At 48.4% G+C, this 18,850-nt stretch overlaps 1 protein-coding gene across 1 annotated transcript in view; it reads right to left on the bottom strand.

The window, feature by feature from the left end:
• Positions 1–5,525: 5,525 nt before the first annotated feature.
• Positions 5,526–18,850, bottom strand: part of LOC137625948 (sodium channel and clathrin linker 1-like) — a 55,795-nt gene continuing 42,470 nt past the window's right edge. Inside the window, exon 11 of the mRNA XM_068357002.1 lies at positions 5,526–5,678. Coding sequence (XP_068213103.1) covers positions 5,579–5,678 — 100 coding nt within the window. The 3' untranslated portion in view covers positions 5,526–5,578. The remainder of the gene's footprint in view (positions 5,679–18,850) is intronic.

The raw sequence follows: 18,850 nt of genomic DNA, 5'->3' as shown, positions 1-18,850 counted from the left end.
GTCTTGTACCAGCTACGGAAGACTTCCCCTTGAGACTGATAGATTCCGAGAGTGGATGTTCTCCTTGCTTTGGCAATCGCTCTGGCTGCCTCCTTCGAAAAGCCCCTAGCTCTTGAGAGTCTTTCGAAAGTCTGAAGGCAGTCAGACGAAGAGCGTGGAGGATTGGGTGTACCTTCTTTACGTGAGGTAGACGTAGAAGGTTCACTCCTAGAGGAAGAGTCCTGGGAATGTCGACCAGCCATTGCAGTACCTCTAAGAACCATTCTCTCGCGGGCCAGAGCGGAGCCAACCAACGTCAGCCGTGTCCCTTGCGAGAGGAGAACTTCTGAAGTACCCTGTTGACAATCTTGAACGGCGGGAATGCATACAGGTCGAGATGGAACCAATCCAGCAGACAAGCATCCACGTGAACTACTGCTGGGTCTGGAATCGGAGAACAATACAATAGGAGTCTCTAGGTTATCGAGGTAGCGAACAGATCTATGGTTGGCTGACCCCACAGGGCCCAAAGTCTGCTGCAAACATTCTTGTGAAGGGTCCACTCTGTGGGGATGACCTGACCCTTCCGGCTGAGGTGATCTGCCATGACATTCATACCGCCCTGAATGAACCTCGTTACCAGCGTGAGCTTTCGATCTTTAGACCAGATGAGGAGGTCCCTTGCGATCTAGAACAACTTCACGAAAGAGTCCCTCCCTGCTTGAAGATGTAAGCCAGGGCTGTGGTGTTGTCAGAGTCCACCTCCACCACTTTGTTAAGCTGGAGGGACTTGAAGTTTATCAAGGCCAGAAGAACCGCCAACAACTCCTGCAATTGATGTGAAGTGTCCTTTGCTCCTGATTCCATGTTCTCGATCATTCCTGTCCGTCCAAAGTCGCACCCCAGCCCGTGTCTGATGTGTCCGAGAGGAGACGGCGGTCGGGTTTCTGAACAGCCAAAGGTAGACTTCCTTGAGAAGAAAGCTGTTCTTACACCACGCGAGAGAAGACCTCCTCTCTTCGGAAACAGGAACTAAGACTGTCTCTAGCGTCATGTCCTTTATCCAGTGAGCAGCTAGATGATACTGAAGGGGGGGAGGAGGATTCTCCCTAACACGATGAACAGGGCCAGCGATGAAAGTGTCCCTGTTAGACTCATCCACTACCTGACTGAGCATCGGTTCCTTCTCAGCATGCTCTGGATGCATTCTAGGGCTTGGAAGATCCTTGGGGCCGACGGAAAAGCCCGAAAAGCTCGACTCTGAAGATCCATACCCAGGGAGACAATGGTCTGGGATGGGATGAGCTGAGACTCCTCAAAATTGACCAGGAGGCCCAGTTCCTTGGTCAAATCCATAGTCCATCTGAGAATCTCCAGACAGCGACGACTTGTGGGAGCTCTTAAAAGCCAGTCGTCTGACGGAGCCGGACACAAGATCATGGTACTGCTGCACAGTCTGTGAACTGTCAACCATGGGGAAGCGAGGAAGTACAGTGACAACCCGAAGCTGTCTAGACTGTCTGGGTCGTACAGACAACTCCTTATCGGGTTGCTGAGGTTGCCGCACTGCGTCACAACAAGTCACTTCTGCTGGTTGTTGAACGTCTTCCCAGTGACACACTGACTCCGTAAACAAAAAATCCTTTAACAAGGACTAAGCTTGGACTGCATGTCTTGCAACACAGCTCAAGGTCTAAGGGAGCAGGTGTGGTAACAGACGGGGTTAGTGACTGAAGTGGAACCATTACCTTCCCTGGAAGCATGTTATGCTTAAATAAAAGTCCATAGGAGGCTACGCAGCTAAAGGCTCCTCTCCAAATGACAGAGTCCTCAAGGGAATATCAGAAGGAGGGAGAAAAGCACTTTCTCATCTACAGGGACCATATCCGAGAAAAGTTAAGTTCTCTCAGTGAGGGTTTCAATGGTGCAAAAGCAGCAGACTAGAAGGCAACGTTATGAAACTGCTTGACAGTCTAGTGAGTTGGCAACAACCAAAGATGTATGACTGAGAAGCATGCGGTAAGGTATGCAGAGCATGTTGAATGCAGAGCATGCTGTATGCAGAGCATGCTGTATGTAGAGCATGTTGTATGCAGAGCATGCTGAATGCAGAGCATGCTGTATGCAGAGCATGTTGTATGCAGAGCATGCTGAATGCAGAGCATGCTGTATGCAGAGCATGCTGTATGCAGAGCATGCTGTATGCAGAGCATGCTGTATGTAGAGCATGTTGTATGCAGAGCATGCTGAATGCAGAGCATGCTGTATGCAGAGCATGTTGTATGCAGAGCATGCTGTATGCAGAGCATGCTGTATGCAGAGCATGCTGTATGTAGAGCATGCTGTAAGGTAAGCAGAGCGTGTTGCATGGCGTTTAACATTTCTCAGAAATTCCATGACCAGTGCTAGAGTGCTTCATGCATGCTTGCATGGGGTTTTAATATCAACATAATATTTACCTTACATTCATAACTCATGATTCATTTTTGTTTTGAAGATATTTTTGCCATATTTTGCGATATTGTTAAAAATATATTGCAAGGAATACATATATATTTTTATATAAGTAAGACAAATAACCTCCATTATCATAATGTTTGTGTAGGCATACATGTATATGATTACAAATGCAAGTTATGAAAGTAATGAGGTGTTATTATTGTCATTTGTAATTTCTCAAGTTGAGGAGAAAGTGGCAGATGCATGCGCTGAGGTGGCTGACTCATAGCATGAGGTTGCTGCCTCAAGAGTTGCGCTTGTGTAAGGGTTGCGGATGCGCAGTAGCAGGTTCCTGAGGAACGAGTTAAGGTTCCTGAGGTGTGAGCTGCGAGAGTTGATGTAGCGGCTGCGCAGAACGCAGTTCTTGTCTCGCGAGTTGAGGTTCCTGAGGAGCTAGCCTAAGCTGCAGCGAGTGCTGAGGTGGCTGCCTCATTGATGGAAGAGGTAGTCGTACCTCAAGAGATTGTTGCCTCTCTGGTGGAACCGCAAGCGGAAGCGGAGGAAGTAAGGCATAAGATTCCTGCTCCCATTGCTGAGGTTGCCTTAAGGAAGGCGGAGGTTGCTGCACACCGCTGGTAACTGGCAACTCAGTACGCGGTAAGGTATCCTGAGGAACCTCAACATCGTACGCCTGGCAGACTGGACTGCGGTGAGGCGGAGCGATCGCAGGAGGAGGTGTAACCTTCTCAGCCTGACACTCACGCATTAAGACCGCAAGCTGTGACTGCATGGACTGCAGCAAAGTCATCTTGGGGTCGGCAGACGCTAAGGTCTGCTGAGGCAAAGCCTTAACAGAAGATGAGGTCTGTTACGGCATCACCTTACCTCTCTTAGGAGGTGTGCAGTCACCTGATGACTGCGGAGAGTCAGAGCTAACCCAATGACTGCATCCGGGTTGTAGAACTCTAACTTCGTACGTCTGGCATAGGTCTGGACTTTACGTTTAAGAGGTCTTGAGACCTGAGACCAGCGTTTTCTCCCCGAAATTTCTTCTGCAGACGAGCAAAATAAGGGCTCAATCGTCTGCGGGTGGGAGTGACGGTCTCTGTAAGACACGCCCGCAACCACCGAGGATACTTCTGTGCGCCGATCAAGGCCTGCCGAATCCTTTTGCCCTTCGACATTGCTTCTCCCCTGGGCTTGGGAGCTTGCAAGAGGTCCCGGACTGGGAGGACGACTGGCACGCACAGAAGTACCCTCACGCACAACACTGACACTTTGCGCTAATCACTTATCACTTTTGATTTTCTGTTTGCACTTATTTCACTGAACTCGAAACTTTAAGTGGTTTGTACCTGAAACACGCATTTCTATCCTTTCTCAAAAGTTAGTAATTGCGAAAACAGAATTACAATGTAACAGAAAAATCTAATGAAAGATAAATAATTTAGTGGCTGGAAAGAGACTAAACACTAGATCAAATAAACTACGTTTAAATTCTCTAGAAACGTTTACCTTCTTCCCCTAAAGAGACTAGGGAGAAGAGCAAAAACGATAACGTTACTCGCTTGAACGAAACGTTTATCCTCCTCTTTCTCCCTCCGTCTCTATCTCTCTCTCTCTCTCTCTCTCTTGACTTAGAACCTGAGAGAAGAGCCCAATCATATATATCGTTAAAACATATTATTGTTAAAGGAAAATATTTCTCAGAATGAAAAGTTCCTTTATTAGAATTAAAACCATTAAGTTAAGAAAGAATGAACAAAACGCTAGACACGGTTACTCTTACTGCAACGTGACACCGTGAAAATTCTCTCTCTATCGTAACGATAGAACGCAAGTTGAACGTTCTGAACGTCAACAACTGCAGAGACAAAAACAAAACGTTAGTTCAACTTTGAAAACAGTACGAGACTATCAAAGAAATTCTTTCAAAAACATTAAAATAGCATAATATGTTAACAGGTAAAACCGAAATGACGGGCTCAATGTTAATTAACTTCGGTACCAAGAAAAGACCGCCTACTATTAGGAAAGGTCGAATATAAACAAATATAAAAATTAATTTTAATAAGTTTATAATAAAAGGAAGTTAATCGAAGAGGCCTATAAAAGGCGGAGAGATATAAAATAAATCTAAAACAAAATTAAGAAAGAGAGTCTATACTCTCTTAGACACCAACACTTCCGTCTAAGGGAAGGGTCGGCCATTTAAAGGTGAAAGAGAGTTCATACTCTCTTCGTCACCATAATAATTAAATTAATTCCAAAAGCTAGCTAAGCTAACATAGAAGTTTCCAGTATAGCGAATAGCTGCAAATTTTAGAGAAATACTTCACCAAACCGTGAACAATACTCCAAAATCATAAGCGTATCCAAGAACGTCTTGCCGGAAGCACGACAGAGGAAAAAGTGAGGTGGCGTCAACAACAAGTACTGTAGTACCTGGCCACAGGTGGCGCTTGTGAGTACACCCCCTTCTAGTATAGTGATAGCTGGCGTATCCCTCCCGTAGAATTCTGTCGGGCAACGGAGTTGACAGCTACATGATTATCGGGTAAGTTTAATATTGAAAAATCTGTTTTGATGTTATAGTTTTTAAAATATTTTATTAATTGTTAATCATTTCTCATCGTTTATTTATATCCTTATCTCCTTTCTTTACTGGGCTATTTTTCCCTGTTCGAGCCCTTGAACTTTTAGCATCTTGCTTTTTCAACTAGGGTTGTAGCTTAGCTAATAATAATAATAATGGCTACTTGTGAATGAGCTTGCCATACGAGACTAGTTGACTGTCCGCCTTGTTAATGGCAAGTGCCACAGATTCTTTGGTTGTATCCCTATGGGATCATTGTATCTCTTCCTAGAGGAGAAGAGTTGAAGATGTTTGCAACTTCATATACTGTTCGTAGTATAGTACGGCAAAATTAAAAATAAAGGAATTGGGTTTTCTCTGAGGTCTTGAAAAGTTTTGACCAAAGTTGTATATAAACCTCCTTGCCAGTTTGTTGGTGTGAAAGAAATCGTTAAAAAAGTTAAACATTTGGCAAAAAGCATCTTTATGGAAGAAGTGTTATACAGCAGGAGGCTTTAATGATACACGGTGATGGAAAAATATAAAAATTTATTTCTATTTTGTATTCAAAATTTAAATAAAATTTTAAAGTACACTTGAACTATTTCCTATCTGTGTGTTGCTTTTCTTAATTGTCGCATATCTCTGCTCTGCTGCCCGTAGTCGCGCTTCTAACTCCCCAATTCTGGAAAGTATGATTCATTAAATAATAAAAGCAGTTTTAAAATACATTGTGTGCACTGCAAACCAATGGCCAATTATATAAACTTATAGAAAGAATTATGAGCAAAGTTTCTCCCCACACAGCACATTTGAATATGCTTACATAATATTTCTAGTACCATTATTTCTCCTTAAAAGTTGCCATCAGTAATTCATTCACAGCTACTTAAATGTTTCTATCAGTAATTCATTCAGTGTTTGTGTTTTGTCGTCTGGTGTATAGAGTACTCTCAGGGTGACTGTTTTTTGACAGTTACAAGGAGAGTACTCACTACTGTATATGGTTATGGTTTTAGTATTGTGTAGATAAGGATGGAAGTGAAGGGCTCTTAAGATGTGCATTAGTACATCATAAAAATTGCCAAGGTATTCATATCCTCATGCTCTGCTCTTTATCTACAGGAATAAAAATCCCTTAAAGAATAATAGTGGAGAATGGATTGGCTGGGAGTACATGAAAATCGTGATTGTTACTAAACTCCCAAATCTTCAGGGAATGAGTCCCCTAGGAGAAGAAGAAAATTGCCACCTTCACTCGTATAACCTGTTGTAAATTAAAGAAAGGTATGTTTTAATCAAGACTGACAAGTTGACTAGCAATATTGCAAAGAAGGTGGCATCACTTCAAGACACCCAGGACTCAAAAACAATGTGGGCAGGAGAATCCCATGTGAGTAAGTTCATGATTAAATCCTTATTTCTTACTATACAAATACATACCTTAGTCCTTTACATAGGATAAAATGTCAGCAAAGCTGGACTATAGGGCAATTAAACCTTTATAATGAGGTGTAAACAGGTAGCAGGTAGTTACCATTGGGAGTGAGGAAGCCCTGACCTCCTACTTGGTCACTGATCATTCACTTTGAATTCAGTCGTCAGTGAGAATAGAATTTCTGCTACTTGCTAGATTTTCTTGGCTTTTAATTTCTTTTCTTTCCTGCATTTTTGTTGTTGTTTGCTTGTCTTTAAAAGCTTCTTTCTTTAAATTTTGGAATTAACTTGAAAAAGGAATAAATTTCAGTGCCTTTTGACAACGCCCTCAAGATAGTCTTCCTGATTGTCCACTCCCCCATTACAAGTTCTGATGATGATATTGGGAGGAACAAGCTCGCCTTCCCGAATGGAGACTGTATCTTTCGCTTTGAAGTGTGCACTCGTGAACAATATGTCTCTGAGCACGCAGCATTTGGACTTTGAATCATTGTTTACCAATGAACGCAGTACTTCACTTGCATAACGTTTTCCAACTAGATTGGAAACCCTGCGCGTCAGACTTTCCTGACTACCAGAAGCATAGCCTTCTGCACACGGTTGCATCTCTAGAGAAACCTTGTCCTCGTTCCCATTGCCGTTCAAGATCAACCAGAGTGTTTTCTTTCGGAAACAATTATAGATTGTCCACAATCGAATTTGTAGCAACCTCACACCCGCCTTCTCGCTTCAAAATCTTACAGTCTCCAGAAGGGAACTGTAAGAATAGTGTAAATTTCATACAATACCAAGTTCCCTGATGTCTCTATAAGGATAGGAGGCTTTCATCTAACATCTTTCCCTTTCTTGGGGGCTCATGCCTCAGAGAAAGTATCTTCAGTCAAGTACCAGAAGGGATTCTTGACCTTTCTGGGGAGATCATGACTAAGGATCCAGACCTGATTCTAGGAGGGGTACTGGGAATAGCCTTTTTTGTTCTCCATCTTCGCTAAGAAGAGAGGAGTGTGGGATGTACTGGTAAAGCTACTCTGCCTTACACTGGCCAGGTTGCTCTTCCCAAGGGAAGAGATTGCCTTACCCCCTGACCGTGTGCGATTACAAATACGCATCCAGTAATCATAAACTAGCGAGGATATCAGGCGGGCTCATTTTAAGTAACTACCATTTCATATTGACAGAGGAAAACTGATGAAAAAGCATGCCAGGGTGTATAACTTCACAGCATGTAGCCTTTATCTGACACTTTTGAAACGGAAACTTCTGTAAGAGCATCTGTACATACCTTGAGTTCCATAAGAAGATTCAAAGATCAAAAGCTCTCTTGTTGAAGGATAACATGAGTGGGCAAAGGAGTTATGGTCCTCTTTCGGATGGACTGTAAGCTCTGTCATTGGAGAACTTAAAGAAGTTGAGAAAATATGCTCTTCTGGATATCAAAGAATTGGCGAGTATCCTAGGCCCTCCCCCTCTTCCATCACATCCTCAAGTGTCCTAAGGTCCGAGTTTTCATCCTCGGGGGCTCTACTTATTCCCCTGCTGCAAACAGGAGATAGATTCACAAAGGCATCATGATTAGATTCCTTCCCAAGACAGGGAGGAGGAAGAAATTTAATAGGAGGGATCGGCAAAAGATTGAAATAACCCCCCCCCCCCCCCCCCCCCCGGGGAGAATAATACACTGTTCGCCTGTCATACTTCCCTCCTCCTCAGGCACGTAGTCAGTTAACTAACTTTGTTCACAATGCAGGTCAGAAGAGAATGGGGCCACTAACCATCCTTTTCCCCTCATTGGATGATTAGTTCTGGAAGATGGTTAATACGAGTTACGTAAGTCACTCCTACTGTTTCTCTTCCTGTGAAAGAGAGTGGTGCCCAATCATTCACCGAGAATGACTGAGCTCACGACTGATTGCTTACCCTCTCACCAGCCTGCTAGAGCCCTCTCTTTTAGGGGCACTTCCACTAGTGCTCCGTCTAAATGTCTTGGCTTTACAGATGGCGTGCCTATCCAGAACAGTCACATGCTGGTGCTCCCCCTATCTGCCTATTATCTATTTGTACCTCCCTCACTGGTAGGCTTATAAGCTTAGGTTCTTATTGCACTCTCTCAGTTACATGGGACAGAGTGGAGAACGTGCAATCGCACCTTCAGCACAGTCCTGGGAGTGTTGCCGAGCACAGGGGAAGTGATGAATCCCCGGGCCTCCTCAATCAACGCTCTTGTAGAGAAGACATCTGGAAGCCAGAGGCTGGGTCAGACCACTCAGCCCTGAACGAGAGTTCTGCAGACCACATTCAAGATGGAGACTCCAGGCACAGTTGGGTAAGCAATCAGGCATTAGACATCACAATCTACTTAAGGAGGTGCATTTCCAGGACACAATCCAGCCGGGCGCCATGAAGTATAATCGTTTATCATAGCAAACAGTATAAGAATTCAAAGTGCATTGCTTTGTTCCACCAATAGCTCTGCAAATTTTCACCAGTTTTTTTACTCGTTTCAACATGGGGACACACCAACGGCACCTGTCTGCTGTGTTACCTGGACGTTTAGTTGGTCGAGGCAGACTCAGAGGACAACTTTCTCCTTCACTGAGAAGAAAAACTTCTCTTGTTCTGTCACAAGCTGGAGATCATGGTGAACTGAAAGAGGTGATTTTTACTCCCCAAACAATATTTGTTCCAACACCGAGTACTTACCTCGAACTACATTCTTAGGAGTATCTGGGATCTCCTCCCAACCGACCAGAGTTTTGTGTAGTTTACCCTAATCCCGTTTTCTATGAGGGGCAACCTCAAGTGGTGTGATACGCGCTGAGGCGACCCTGGGTCAGAGAGCATGCTTGCTCAGGTCTCGATCCCCAGTAAGTTCTCTGGTCGAGTCGCGATAACATCACGATACTCTCCTTATCCAGTGCGACCCTTTGTGTCCCCGACCCCCTTTGTGTCTCACGCGGTTCCCACGTGGTACCTTTGTGTTCCCCCTTATCCTTTCCCTTGTGTTCCTGTGTCTCGCGGTGCTTTACTAGTGTGTAATGGAGCATCCCCCGCCATTGTCCTGGGCCTATGGCCGGTAAATCGTGTGGTGATTTCCTGTCGAAACCTGAAGTTGACCCGCACTCCTTGTGTTCTTCGTGTAGGGGCAGTGTGCGTTCCCCTACAGCCACGTGTCCGGAGTGCGAGTCTTGGAACGAGGTGCAGTGGGTGCGTTACGGCACCAAAAAGAAGAAGGCGTCTAAGAGATCGCCTAAGAAGCCGAACGTCTCTTCTCCTCTTGCTTCGCCGGGCGTTTCGTCAGACAGAGCCTCTTCCCCTACCCAGAATAGGGGACGAGATAAGTTGGTTGTGGGGAAGAGGCCTGTGGCCCTTCCCCAGGAGTCTGATTTGCGGGATAGTGGTGTTGTGGCATCATTCCAGGCAAGTGAGGGGCCTGAGGGAGGGACAGGAGTGTGTTCGGGGGACGGAACCCTGGTGCAAGCAGGGCCCGTCTCCTCAGATGATCCTATGTGGGGAAAAACTGTGCCTACCTCTTCTCCCGCCTCGTGGGCATGTTTTTCAGGTGCTACGCAGCCGAGGGTTCCGCCGAGAAGGATGACTCGCCGCCGTCGGACTCCCTCGCGTGGGCGCCGCCGAAGACGCCCTTCAGGTCTCCGTTGAGGATGGAGGAAGGTTTTGAAACATGGTCCCCCATCGAGGAACTCCCACGCTCCCCTCCAGTGCCTTCAGCTATGTTTCCGTCCTTCTTCCTACAGCCCTCTTCTTCCATCGAGCGACGCGTGGACCCATCTACAATGCGGCACGAGTCGGGCCCACCGGTGAGAACATGCAAGTCGTCGGGCTCCTCGGTCGAAGCCTACTCTTGCTCCTCGGAAGATGGAGCCCCGAGGGACCATAGGAGACGTCGTGAGAGGTCCCGCAGGAGACATTCTCGTTCTCGCTCCCGCTCAAGATCCCACCACGGGGGTAGAAGCGACTCCCCGGGGGAAGAATGGGTTGTCATCCCTCGTAGCAAACTTCTAGAGATGTCAGCAGTTCCGGGCCCCTTGAACTGGCTCCCAAGGTCTCGCTCACCAGTAAGGTACGTATCCAGCGGCAGATACAATCGACGGAGGGAGTCGTCTATTCAGGTCCCAGCGGACAGGCATAAGTCCTCGAAGGTTCCGACTCCATCCGCCCAGCGGAGAAAGTCGCCCCTTCGGTCTGGCAGCCGCGTCCCAACCTCCAAGTCAACGTCGAGTCGGCAGGAACGAGACAAGCAACTCCCTTTGACGAACAAGCCCGCTTCTACCTGGACCTCCGTAAGCAGGGATAAGTCCAAGACGGAGGCCTCCGTCCCGACGGCGATGCCCGTGCTATGCCCTAAGCCGCCAAAGTTGGACCAGTCCAAGATGTTTCCTCCCCCCCACGCGGCGACCTCCGTCAGAGGACCTCCGTCACAGGCAGCGGAACGTCCTACGGAGGAAATGGACGACAACGGAGAAGGTTCAGCAGCGGAAGTTTCGGCCTACAGGAGGGTGGTAATAGGACTCATTCGCAGGCATCAAAGACTGGACGAACCCGAGCCCTCCTCCGACGAAATCTGGCTCTCGAGCCTCAGCAGGCTGGTTGATGCCCCGGTGTAGCAGAGACCCTCGCTAGCCCTGCCTTTGGCTAGGGATGTTAGGCTGGGTACCTGGACAAGATCGTGGCCAACCATGCAGAAGCCCCCAAGACCCAGAGTTCCTCCAAGCTTCTTCAAGGCCTAAAATCCCAGAGCCAGTTTTACCTTCCTGAAGGACATCGCACGGGTCCCTGTACTGTGGAACCTGCAATCGCCATCCTGGGGCAAAGAGGGCTACTACCGCCCCGATCTGTTTCTCCCATTCAGAAGCTGCCATGGAGAAGATAGCCAAGGACCTGGTGAACGTTTCCTCCTGGCTGGATTGGTGGGCCTCCATGCTGGTAGGCTTCCAGTCCTCCTACGACCTCACTATCCCGGAGAACCAGGCCTTACTGAAGGAGCTGATTAGCTCGGGAGGTAAAGCCCTTAAGTTTCTCTCGTATCAATCCATCGCGCAGGTCGCCAATTGGGTTCTGCGAAAAAGGGATATGGTGCTCAACAAGCTCGTAAGGAGGCTCCCTGACAGAGAAGCGAGGTCCCTGAAGCGATGCCCGTGCTATGCCCTGAGCCGCCAAAGTTGGACCAGTCCAAGATGTTTCCTCCCCCCCGCGCGGCGACCTCCGTCGGAGGAACTCCGTCACAGGCAGCGGAACGTCCTACGGAGGAAATGGACGACAACGGAGAAGGTTCAGCAGCGGAAGTTTCGGCCTGCAGGAGGGTGGTAATAGGACTCATTCGCAGGCATCAAAGACTGGACGAACCCGAGCCCTCCTCCGACGAAATCTGGCTCTCAAGCCTCAGCAGGCTGGTTGATGCCCCGGTGCAGCAGAGACCCTCGCTAGCCCTGCCTTTGGCTAGGGATGTTAGGCTGGGTACCTGGACAAGATCGTGGCCAACCATGCAGAAGCCCCCAAGACCCAGAGTTCCTCCAAGCTTCTTCAAGGCCTAAAATCCCAGAGCCAGTTTTACCTTCCTGAAGGGCATCGCACGGGTCCCTGTACTGTGGAACCTGCAATCGCCATCCTGGGGCAAAGAGGGCTACTACCGCCCCGATCTGTTTCTCCCATTCAGAAGCTGCCATGATGGAGAAGATAGCCAAGGACCTGGTGAACGTTTCCTCCTGGCTGGATTGGTGGGCCTCCACGCTGGTAAGCTTCCAGTCCTCCTACGACCTCACTATCCCGGAGAACCAGGCCTTACTGAAGGAGCTGATTAGCTCGGGAGGTAAAGCCCTTAAGTTTCTCTCGTATCAATCCATCGCGCAGGTCGCCAATTGGGTTCTGCGAAAAAGGGATATGGTGCTCAACAAGCTCGTAAGGAGGCTCCCTGACAGAGAAGCGAGGTCCCTGAGGAGCCTACCCCTGTGGGATGACTCAGTTTTCCCCGAAGGCAGTGGAAGAGACAGTAGAGAGGGTCAGGAAGCTGAAGGATACGGGAGACTCCAGACCCCCCCCCCCCAGCGAGAAGACCTACCCATAGAAGGGCGCCCTCCGACGCCTCCCATCCTCCTCGCGCCTCACCTAGTCAACCCAGGAGAGATGCCCCTACTACAGCCTGGTCTCAGTCTTCTCAGCCCTCCCATAGAGGAACGTCTTCAACGCAATGATCCTTCAGACCTTCCTATGCAGCAGCCAGAAGAGGTCGTTCAGGCCGTGCCTCTAGAAGGAGATAGGGAGAGAGGCCCCCTACTCCTGCCCAAGCCTCAGGTGGGTGAATGCCTCAAACATTCTTGGCAAACATGGAGAGACCACGGAGCAAATCCGTGGACGGTAGCAGTCCTGAAAGAAGGGTACAGGTTGCCCTTCCTGGCGGACCCCCCACCTCTAATGCCAGATCAACAGGCAGAGTGGTTGGCACCCAAGGACCCCTTGAGAAGGACGGCCCTACAAGAGGAGGTCTCTGTGATGCTGGCGAAAGGGGTGATAGAACCAGTCAAGAACCCAGGCCCGGGGTTCTACAGCAGACTCTTCCTAGTGGAGAAAGCGACAGGGGGCTGGAGACCAGTCATAGACCTCTAAGCTCTCAACAAGTTCGTGTGCAAGACCGACTTCAAGATGGACACCCCGAAGTCAGTCCTAGCGGCCTTGAGGAAGGGGGACTTCATGATGTCCATAGACCTCAAGGACGTGTACTAAATCCCTGTTCACCCCTCCAGCAGGAAGTACCTAAGGGTGAAATGGGGTGCCCAAGCGTTGCAGTTCAAGACCCTCTGCTTCGGTCTGTCCACAGCCCCTCAGGTCTTCACGAGGGTCTTCACAACAGTCTCAGCCTGGGCACACGAACAGGGCATCCGCCTGATTCGGTACCTGGACGACTGGTTGTTGCTTTCAGCCTCAGGGGAAGTACTGAGGGAGCAAGGGGTGAAGCTCCTGCGGTTCTGCAACGTCCTGGGTATCATCATCAACCTAGAGAAGTCCCAACTGATACCCTCCACCAGGATGACCTACCTCGGAATGGTCCTGGACTCCCGGTTGGCGAGAGCTTTCCCTACCGCGGAGAGACTGGACAACTTGGACCAGATCCTCCAGCCCTTCCTGTCGGACCAGCCCACGAGAGCCAAGGACTGGCAAAGACTGATAGGCCACCTTGTGTCGTTGGAGAAGCTAGTCCCACAGGGGAGACTCAAACTAAGGGGAGTCCAATGGAAACTGAAGGAGACCTGGAACCAGAGAGACTCCCCCCACAAGGTGGTCCCGGTGTTCCCGGAGATGAAGGGAGTGGTGGATCGCCAGATCGAACACCCTCAAGGGAATGCCCTTCGCAGCCGACCCTCCGGAGATGCTTCTGTTCACGGACGCATCCAAGGAGGGGTCGGGTGCCCATCTCCTTGGCAGGACAGCAAGAGGAAGTTGGACGGACGTAGAGAAAAACCAGCATATAAACGTACTAGAGATGATGGCAGTGCGAAGAGCGTGCCTAGAGTTCGTCCATCAGCTCCGGGGAAACACTGTGGCACTGATGTGCGACAACGCCACGGTGGTGGCCTACATAAAGAAACAAGGAGGACTAAAATTGAAGGAGTTGTGCGTCCTCACGTTGAGACTGCTGGAATGGGCCGAAGGGGAACAGATCAAGATCTCAGCAAGGTTCATTCCAGGGAAGAGAAACATCCTGGCCGACGGCCTCAGCAGAATGGGTCAAGTGGTAGGATCCGAGTGGTCCTTGCACCCGGAAGTGGCCAAGACCCTCATTCAGGAATGGGGATCACCAGTGTTGGACCTCTTCGCAATGAGACTGAACACACAGCTCCCCGTGTTTTATTCTCCTGTGCCACATCCAGAAGCGGCGTTCGAGGACGCCTTCCAGCACCCTTGGGAAAACCTTGACGTTTACGCCTTCCCTCCCTTCGGGATGCGCAGACAGGTCCTCAACAGGGTGAGGCGAGCGGACAACCTGTGGATGAATTTGGTAGCGCCCTGGTGGCCGGAGAGAGAGTGGTTCACGGATCTAAAGGAACTAGCGCGCCTTCCACCTTGGCCCCTTCCGGACAGGCCAGACCTTCTCCGGCAGCCCCATTTTCAAAGGTTCCACGAGAACCCTCGGTCCCTCCGCCTTCACGCGTGGAGGTTATCGAGCGTCTCCTGAGGAAGGAAGGATATTCTTCGAGAACGGCAGCAAGGATGTCAGGGTATCTGAGGCGTTCATTAGCGGCAGTATACCAAGCAAAGTGGGCCACATTCACTAAGTGGTGCGTCTCGAGGAACTGGTGCGTCTCGAGGAACATCAAACCATTGAGGGCCTCCGTTCCAGAGATAGCGGACTTCCTAGTCTATCTCAGGGACGAGGTAAACATGTCCATCCCAGCCATCAAAGGAGTCCGAGCTGCTTTGGGTAAAGTCTTCCTCCTGAAGGCCATCGACCTGGGTGCCTCCAGATATATCTCGATGGTCATCAGGAGCTTCGAACAATCGTGCCCCCCTCAAGCCAGTAGGGTGGCCCTGTGGGACGTGGCCAGAGTCCTGGAGATGCTGTCAGAACCTCCCTTCGAACCCCTGAAGGACATCTTGGACAAGGAACTCACCCTCAAGACAGTTTTTCTGTTAGCTCTGGCATCAGCAAAATGGGTAGGGGAGTTTGACGGACTGTCGTACGAGGTATCTCACTCATAGGGTTGGTGTGAGGCTACCTTCAGGCTCGTACCATCCTTCGTGGCAAAGACGCAGAATCCAGCCGTTTGGGATCCCAAGTTTGAAGGGTTCTCAGTGCCGGCAATTCCTCGTTCGGACAACTCGAGGGACTTGCTGCTGTGCCCTGTCAGGGCAGTACAAAGATACTTAGAGAGGACAGCCAGACTTCGACCCGAGATCAAGAGTCTGTTCGCCTCCTCGGGACTAGTGAAGAAGCCAGTCTCCAAGAATACTATCTCCTTCTGGCTACAGCAGGTGATCGTCAGGGCCTACAGTAGTGCAGGGGTCCCCCTTCCAGGAAAGCCCAGACCCCATGACATTAGGGGTCTAAGTACTTCATTGGCATTTGAGAAAAATATGGCAGTGAGCCAGATGCTGAGGGCAGGTACTTGGTCCAACCAGTCGACCTTCACAGCTCACTACTTGAAGGACTACTCAAGGAAGTCCCTAGAAGGGTTCTCGATAGGTCCCGTCATTTCCGCTCTCCAAATGGTTTAAAGGTGTAGCCCCAGTGACAACCGCGGGTAGAAAGTCCAAGAGACACAGGTTCCTTCCTTAACCCCCCTTGTTCTTCCTTACCCTGCTCCCTTACCGAAATGACTCCAGTAGTCCCCTGAAAATGCCATGGGATACACTATCGTTGGAAGGACATGTCTCCTAGGATTTCTTGCAGAGGTGAGTTACATAGACACTAAGATGGGTTTGTGTGTAGTTTTCCCTATTCTCTCGTGTTTTCCTTGGGGTCAGCAGAACCTAGTCTCCTATCTAGGTTCCTCTTTTATACTTCTCATGGTCTCTAGGTCATGAAGGACACTCCCACCTCCTAAGGTATAAGTCTTCTAAGAAAGTAGTTCGAGGAAAGTACTCGGTGTTGGAACAAATCCTAAGAAAGTAGTTCGAGGTAAGTACTTGGTGTTGGAACAAATCACAAATTTTAAGTAATTTGTATTTTTCCTAACAGTACTTACCTCGAACTTCTTTCGGGTAATGGCCCACCCATCCTTCCCCGAGTGTCTTGCTGGACCTCATAAAAACCTAAGCTATCAAGAACTTACTGGGGATCGAGACCTGAGCAAGCATGCTCTCTGACCCGGGGTCGCCTCAGGGCGCGTATCACACCACCTGAGGTTGCCCCTCATAGAAAACGGTAGTAGGGTAATCTACACAAAACTCTGGTCGGTTGGGAGGAGATCCCAGATACTCCTAAGAAAGTAGTTCGAGGTAAATACTGTTAGGAAAAATACAAATTACTTAAAATTTGTGATTTTATTAGCCCAAATATGGACCAACACAGCTGTAGGAAATCTTTCCACCTTGGGACAGACTGGTATGTTTTCAAGAGGTGACTATCCTTTTCATTCAATGGTACAACTTTGGCAATAGTTGCTGGATCATTTGTCCTCTGTGGAACCTGCAGTCTTGTCAATGGGAGCTGAAGAGAGAGTGATCACAAGACAGCCCCCCTCCTCTATTGCTAGTTCCGCTAGGGGAGGATGCCATACTCGACCAGGAATAGTGGTGTGGAAGGACACACTGTTTAGGGGGCCTGCCCCTTCCATTATTTCCACTAGAAGTTTTGTGGTTCATGGACGTGGAGAAGGAAGTATGGGGAGCCCAACTCCTACAACACCTAGGGTAGAGACAATGGACCGACAGGAAGCATCAATGCCATTAAAACGTGTTGGAACATCAAGGGACTCTCCTCGCGTTTTAACAATTTTGCACTCTGGCCCCCCATGGGCGGCAACTCCACCGGTGTGACATAAATAAACACTCTATTCCCAGCAATTAAGAGCATTGTGACAGTCAAGCTGAACAGAGAGACATAGATCTTTGCATCCTCGGATAGCAAACAGGATCCCGACTATGTGAAATTCCTCAACAGTTGACCTGTTTACAATATCTCTAAATTGGAAGCTTATTATTGCTCACTGGAGCCAGACCCAGAAGCACTTCGAGGACGCCTTTCAACACTCCCCGAGGAGGCCTCGTCATCTATGCAGTTCCGCATAGTTTCAACTGACTGTGGTATTCCAGAATGGCCCAAAGTAGAATGACACCTGTACATTCTACTTCTTCAGATAGGGAATCCGAGAGAATTGCCTTCTCTCCCCGACCTGTTGTGCCAACCATATGCCCAGATATTCCACAGCTCGGTGGAATCTATGAGACATCACGCTCGAAGGTTATCCAGTATCACCTCTCAGTCGAAGGTTGTTGGAACAAAGCTGCACAACAGATGGCGGGATACCTTCGGAAATCTTCAACTTCTGTTTTACTAAGGTGATTGCTCTATCCTCTGTAGTTGAGGTCATAGGAGGGTTTTTTTTCGCTCAGACCCTCTATTCCAAGTGTAGCCAAATTTTACTATACATCTTAAGAGAAAAGCTCTGCTCAGTAACAGTGGTGAAAGGTTATTGCTCAGCCTTGAGCCAGGTCTTTAGCTTGAAAGTTGATACTTCCTCCTCGATGGAACTCTCTATGCTCATACGGAGTTTTGAGCAGTCCTGCCCTTTGATAGAGGTAAGATCACCACCCTGAGACATTACTAAGGTCTTGCAGTCCCTTAAGAGGGCGCCTTATGAACAGTTGAGACTTGCTTCAGACAGGAACCTTACCCTCAAAATTGTTTTTCTTGCTCGCTTTAGCCACCTACATATGTTAACTAGCTACATAGTCTCAACTTTAGCGTCGCTCATGCCGAGTGCTGAAGATAAGTCTCGTTCTCCTTCATTCTGGAGTTTGAAGCTAAAACCCAGAATCTGTCTGTTTCAGTTTCCTGCTTTTCTTCCTTGCAGGTTATGAGCCCTATAAAAGTAACATAAAACTGATCAGCTGCTTTTCTGTCCTGTTTAGGTGTTGAGTGAAGCACCACAATAAAACTACTCGATCACATCTGTAGCACCACTTACTCAGCACAGGGAGTCAAATAGTAGGCGACTAAGCTAGAATCTCCACTTGGCTAAGGGAGTTTATTGACCGTACTCATTTGCCACCCTCACCTCCTGCCAAGGGAGAGGTTGGGTTAGAGCTAATGATGTCAGAGGAGTCACTGTTACTCTGTCATTCCTTAAAAATCTTTGTGGTGCAGTTCCTCCATGCAGGTATCTATCTCTAGGCATGACATACCACATTCACTGTCCGTTACCTGCGACAATTGACCCACAGGTTCCTACACACCTGTTCGGTAGGACCTGTCATAGCTTTACAGCTAGTGGTATAGCTGCCACGGCTCCTCTCACAGGACCTTTAGCATCACATTAAGGATTGGGGTTATGTGATAAACTGGGATGAAAGTGAAGATTAACTGGTACTTTCCTTTATCTTTCACCTTTCTATTATGGAACAGAAATGGAAACCCTGTCAGCTGTAATCAATTTGCATGCAGTAAGCCCCACTTAGCCTGTAGCTGCTCTATTATATAGAATAGAAGTTTCATTCCCAAACTCTTTACGATGAGAATTGTTGCAACCAGGCAAACCCATCAATATATATAAATGCCTCATTTTTACTACACGGAGATGTGTTGTAACTAGGCAAACCCAGATATATATATTGTTACCACACGCATTTTTTGTTCTGCATTCTTTATTGCTTGGGCCGTAGAATGCAGGTATTGTCAAATCGCTGATGCAAGAGTTGTTAAGTATTTTAACTCTACTACTTGCAAGGGTTTGAGTTTTTGGTAGCCCC

The sequence above is a fragment of the Palaemon carinicauda genome, chromosome 33, assembly GCF_036898095.1.
Source record: "Palaemon carinicauda isolate YSFRI2023 chromosome 33, ASM3689809v2, whole genome shotgun sequence".
NCBI lineage: Eukaryota > Metazoa > Arthropoda > Malacostraca > Decapoda > Palaemonidae > Palaemon > Palaemon carinicauda.
The sequence above is the reverse complement of the archived record's forward strand: the minus strand, read 5'-3'. Positions and strand labels throughout refer to the sequence as shown.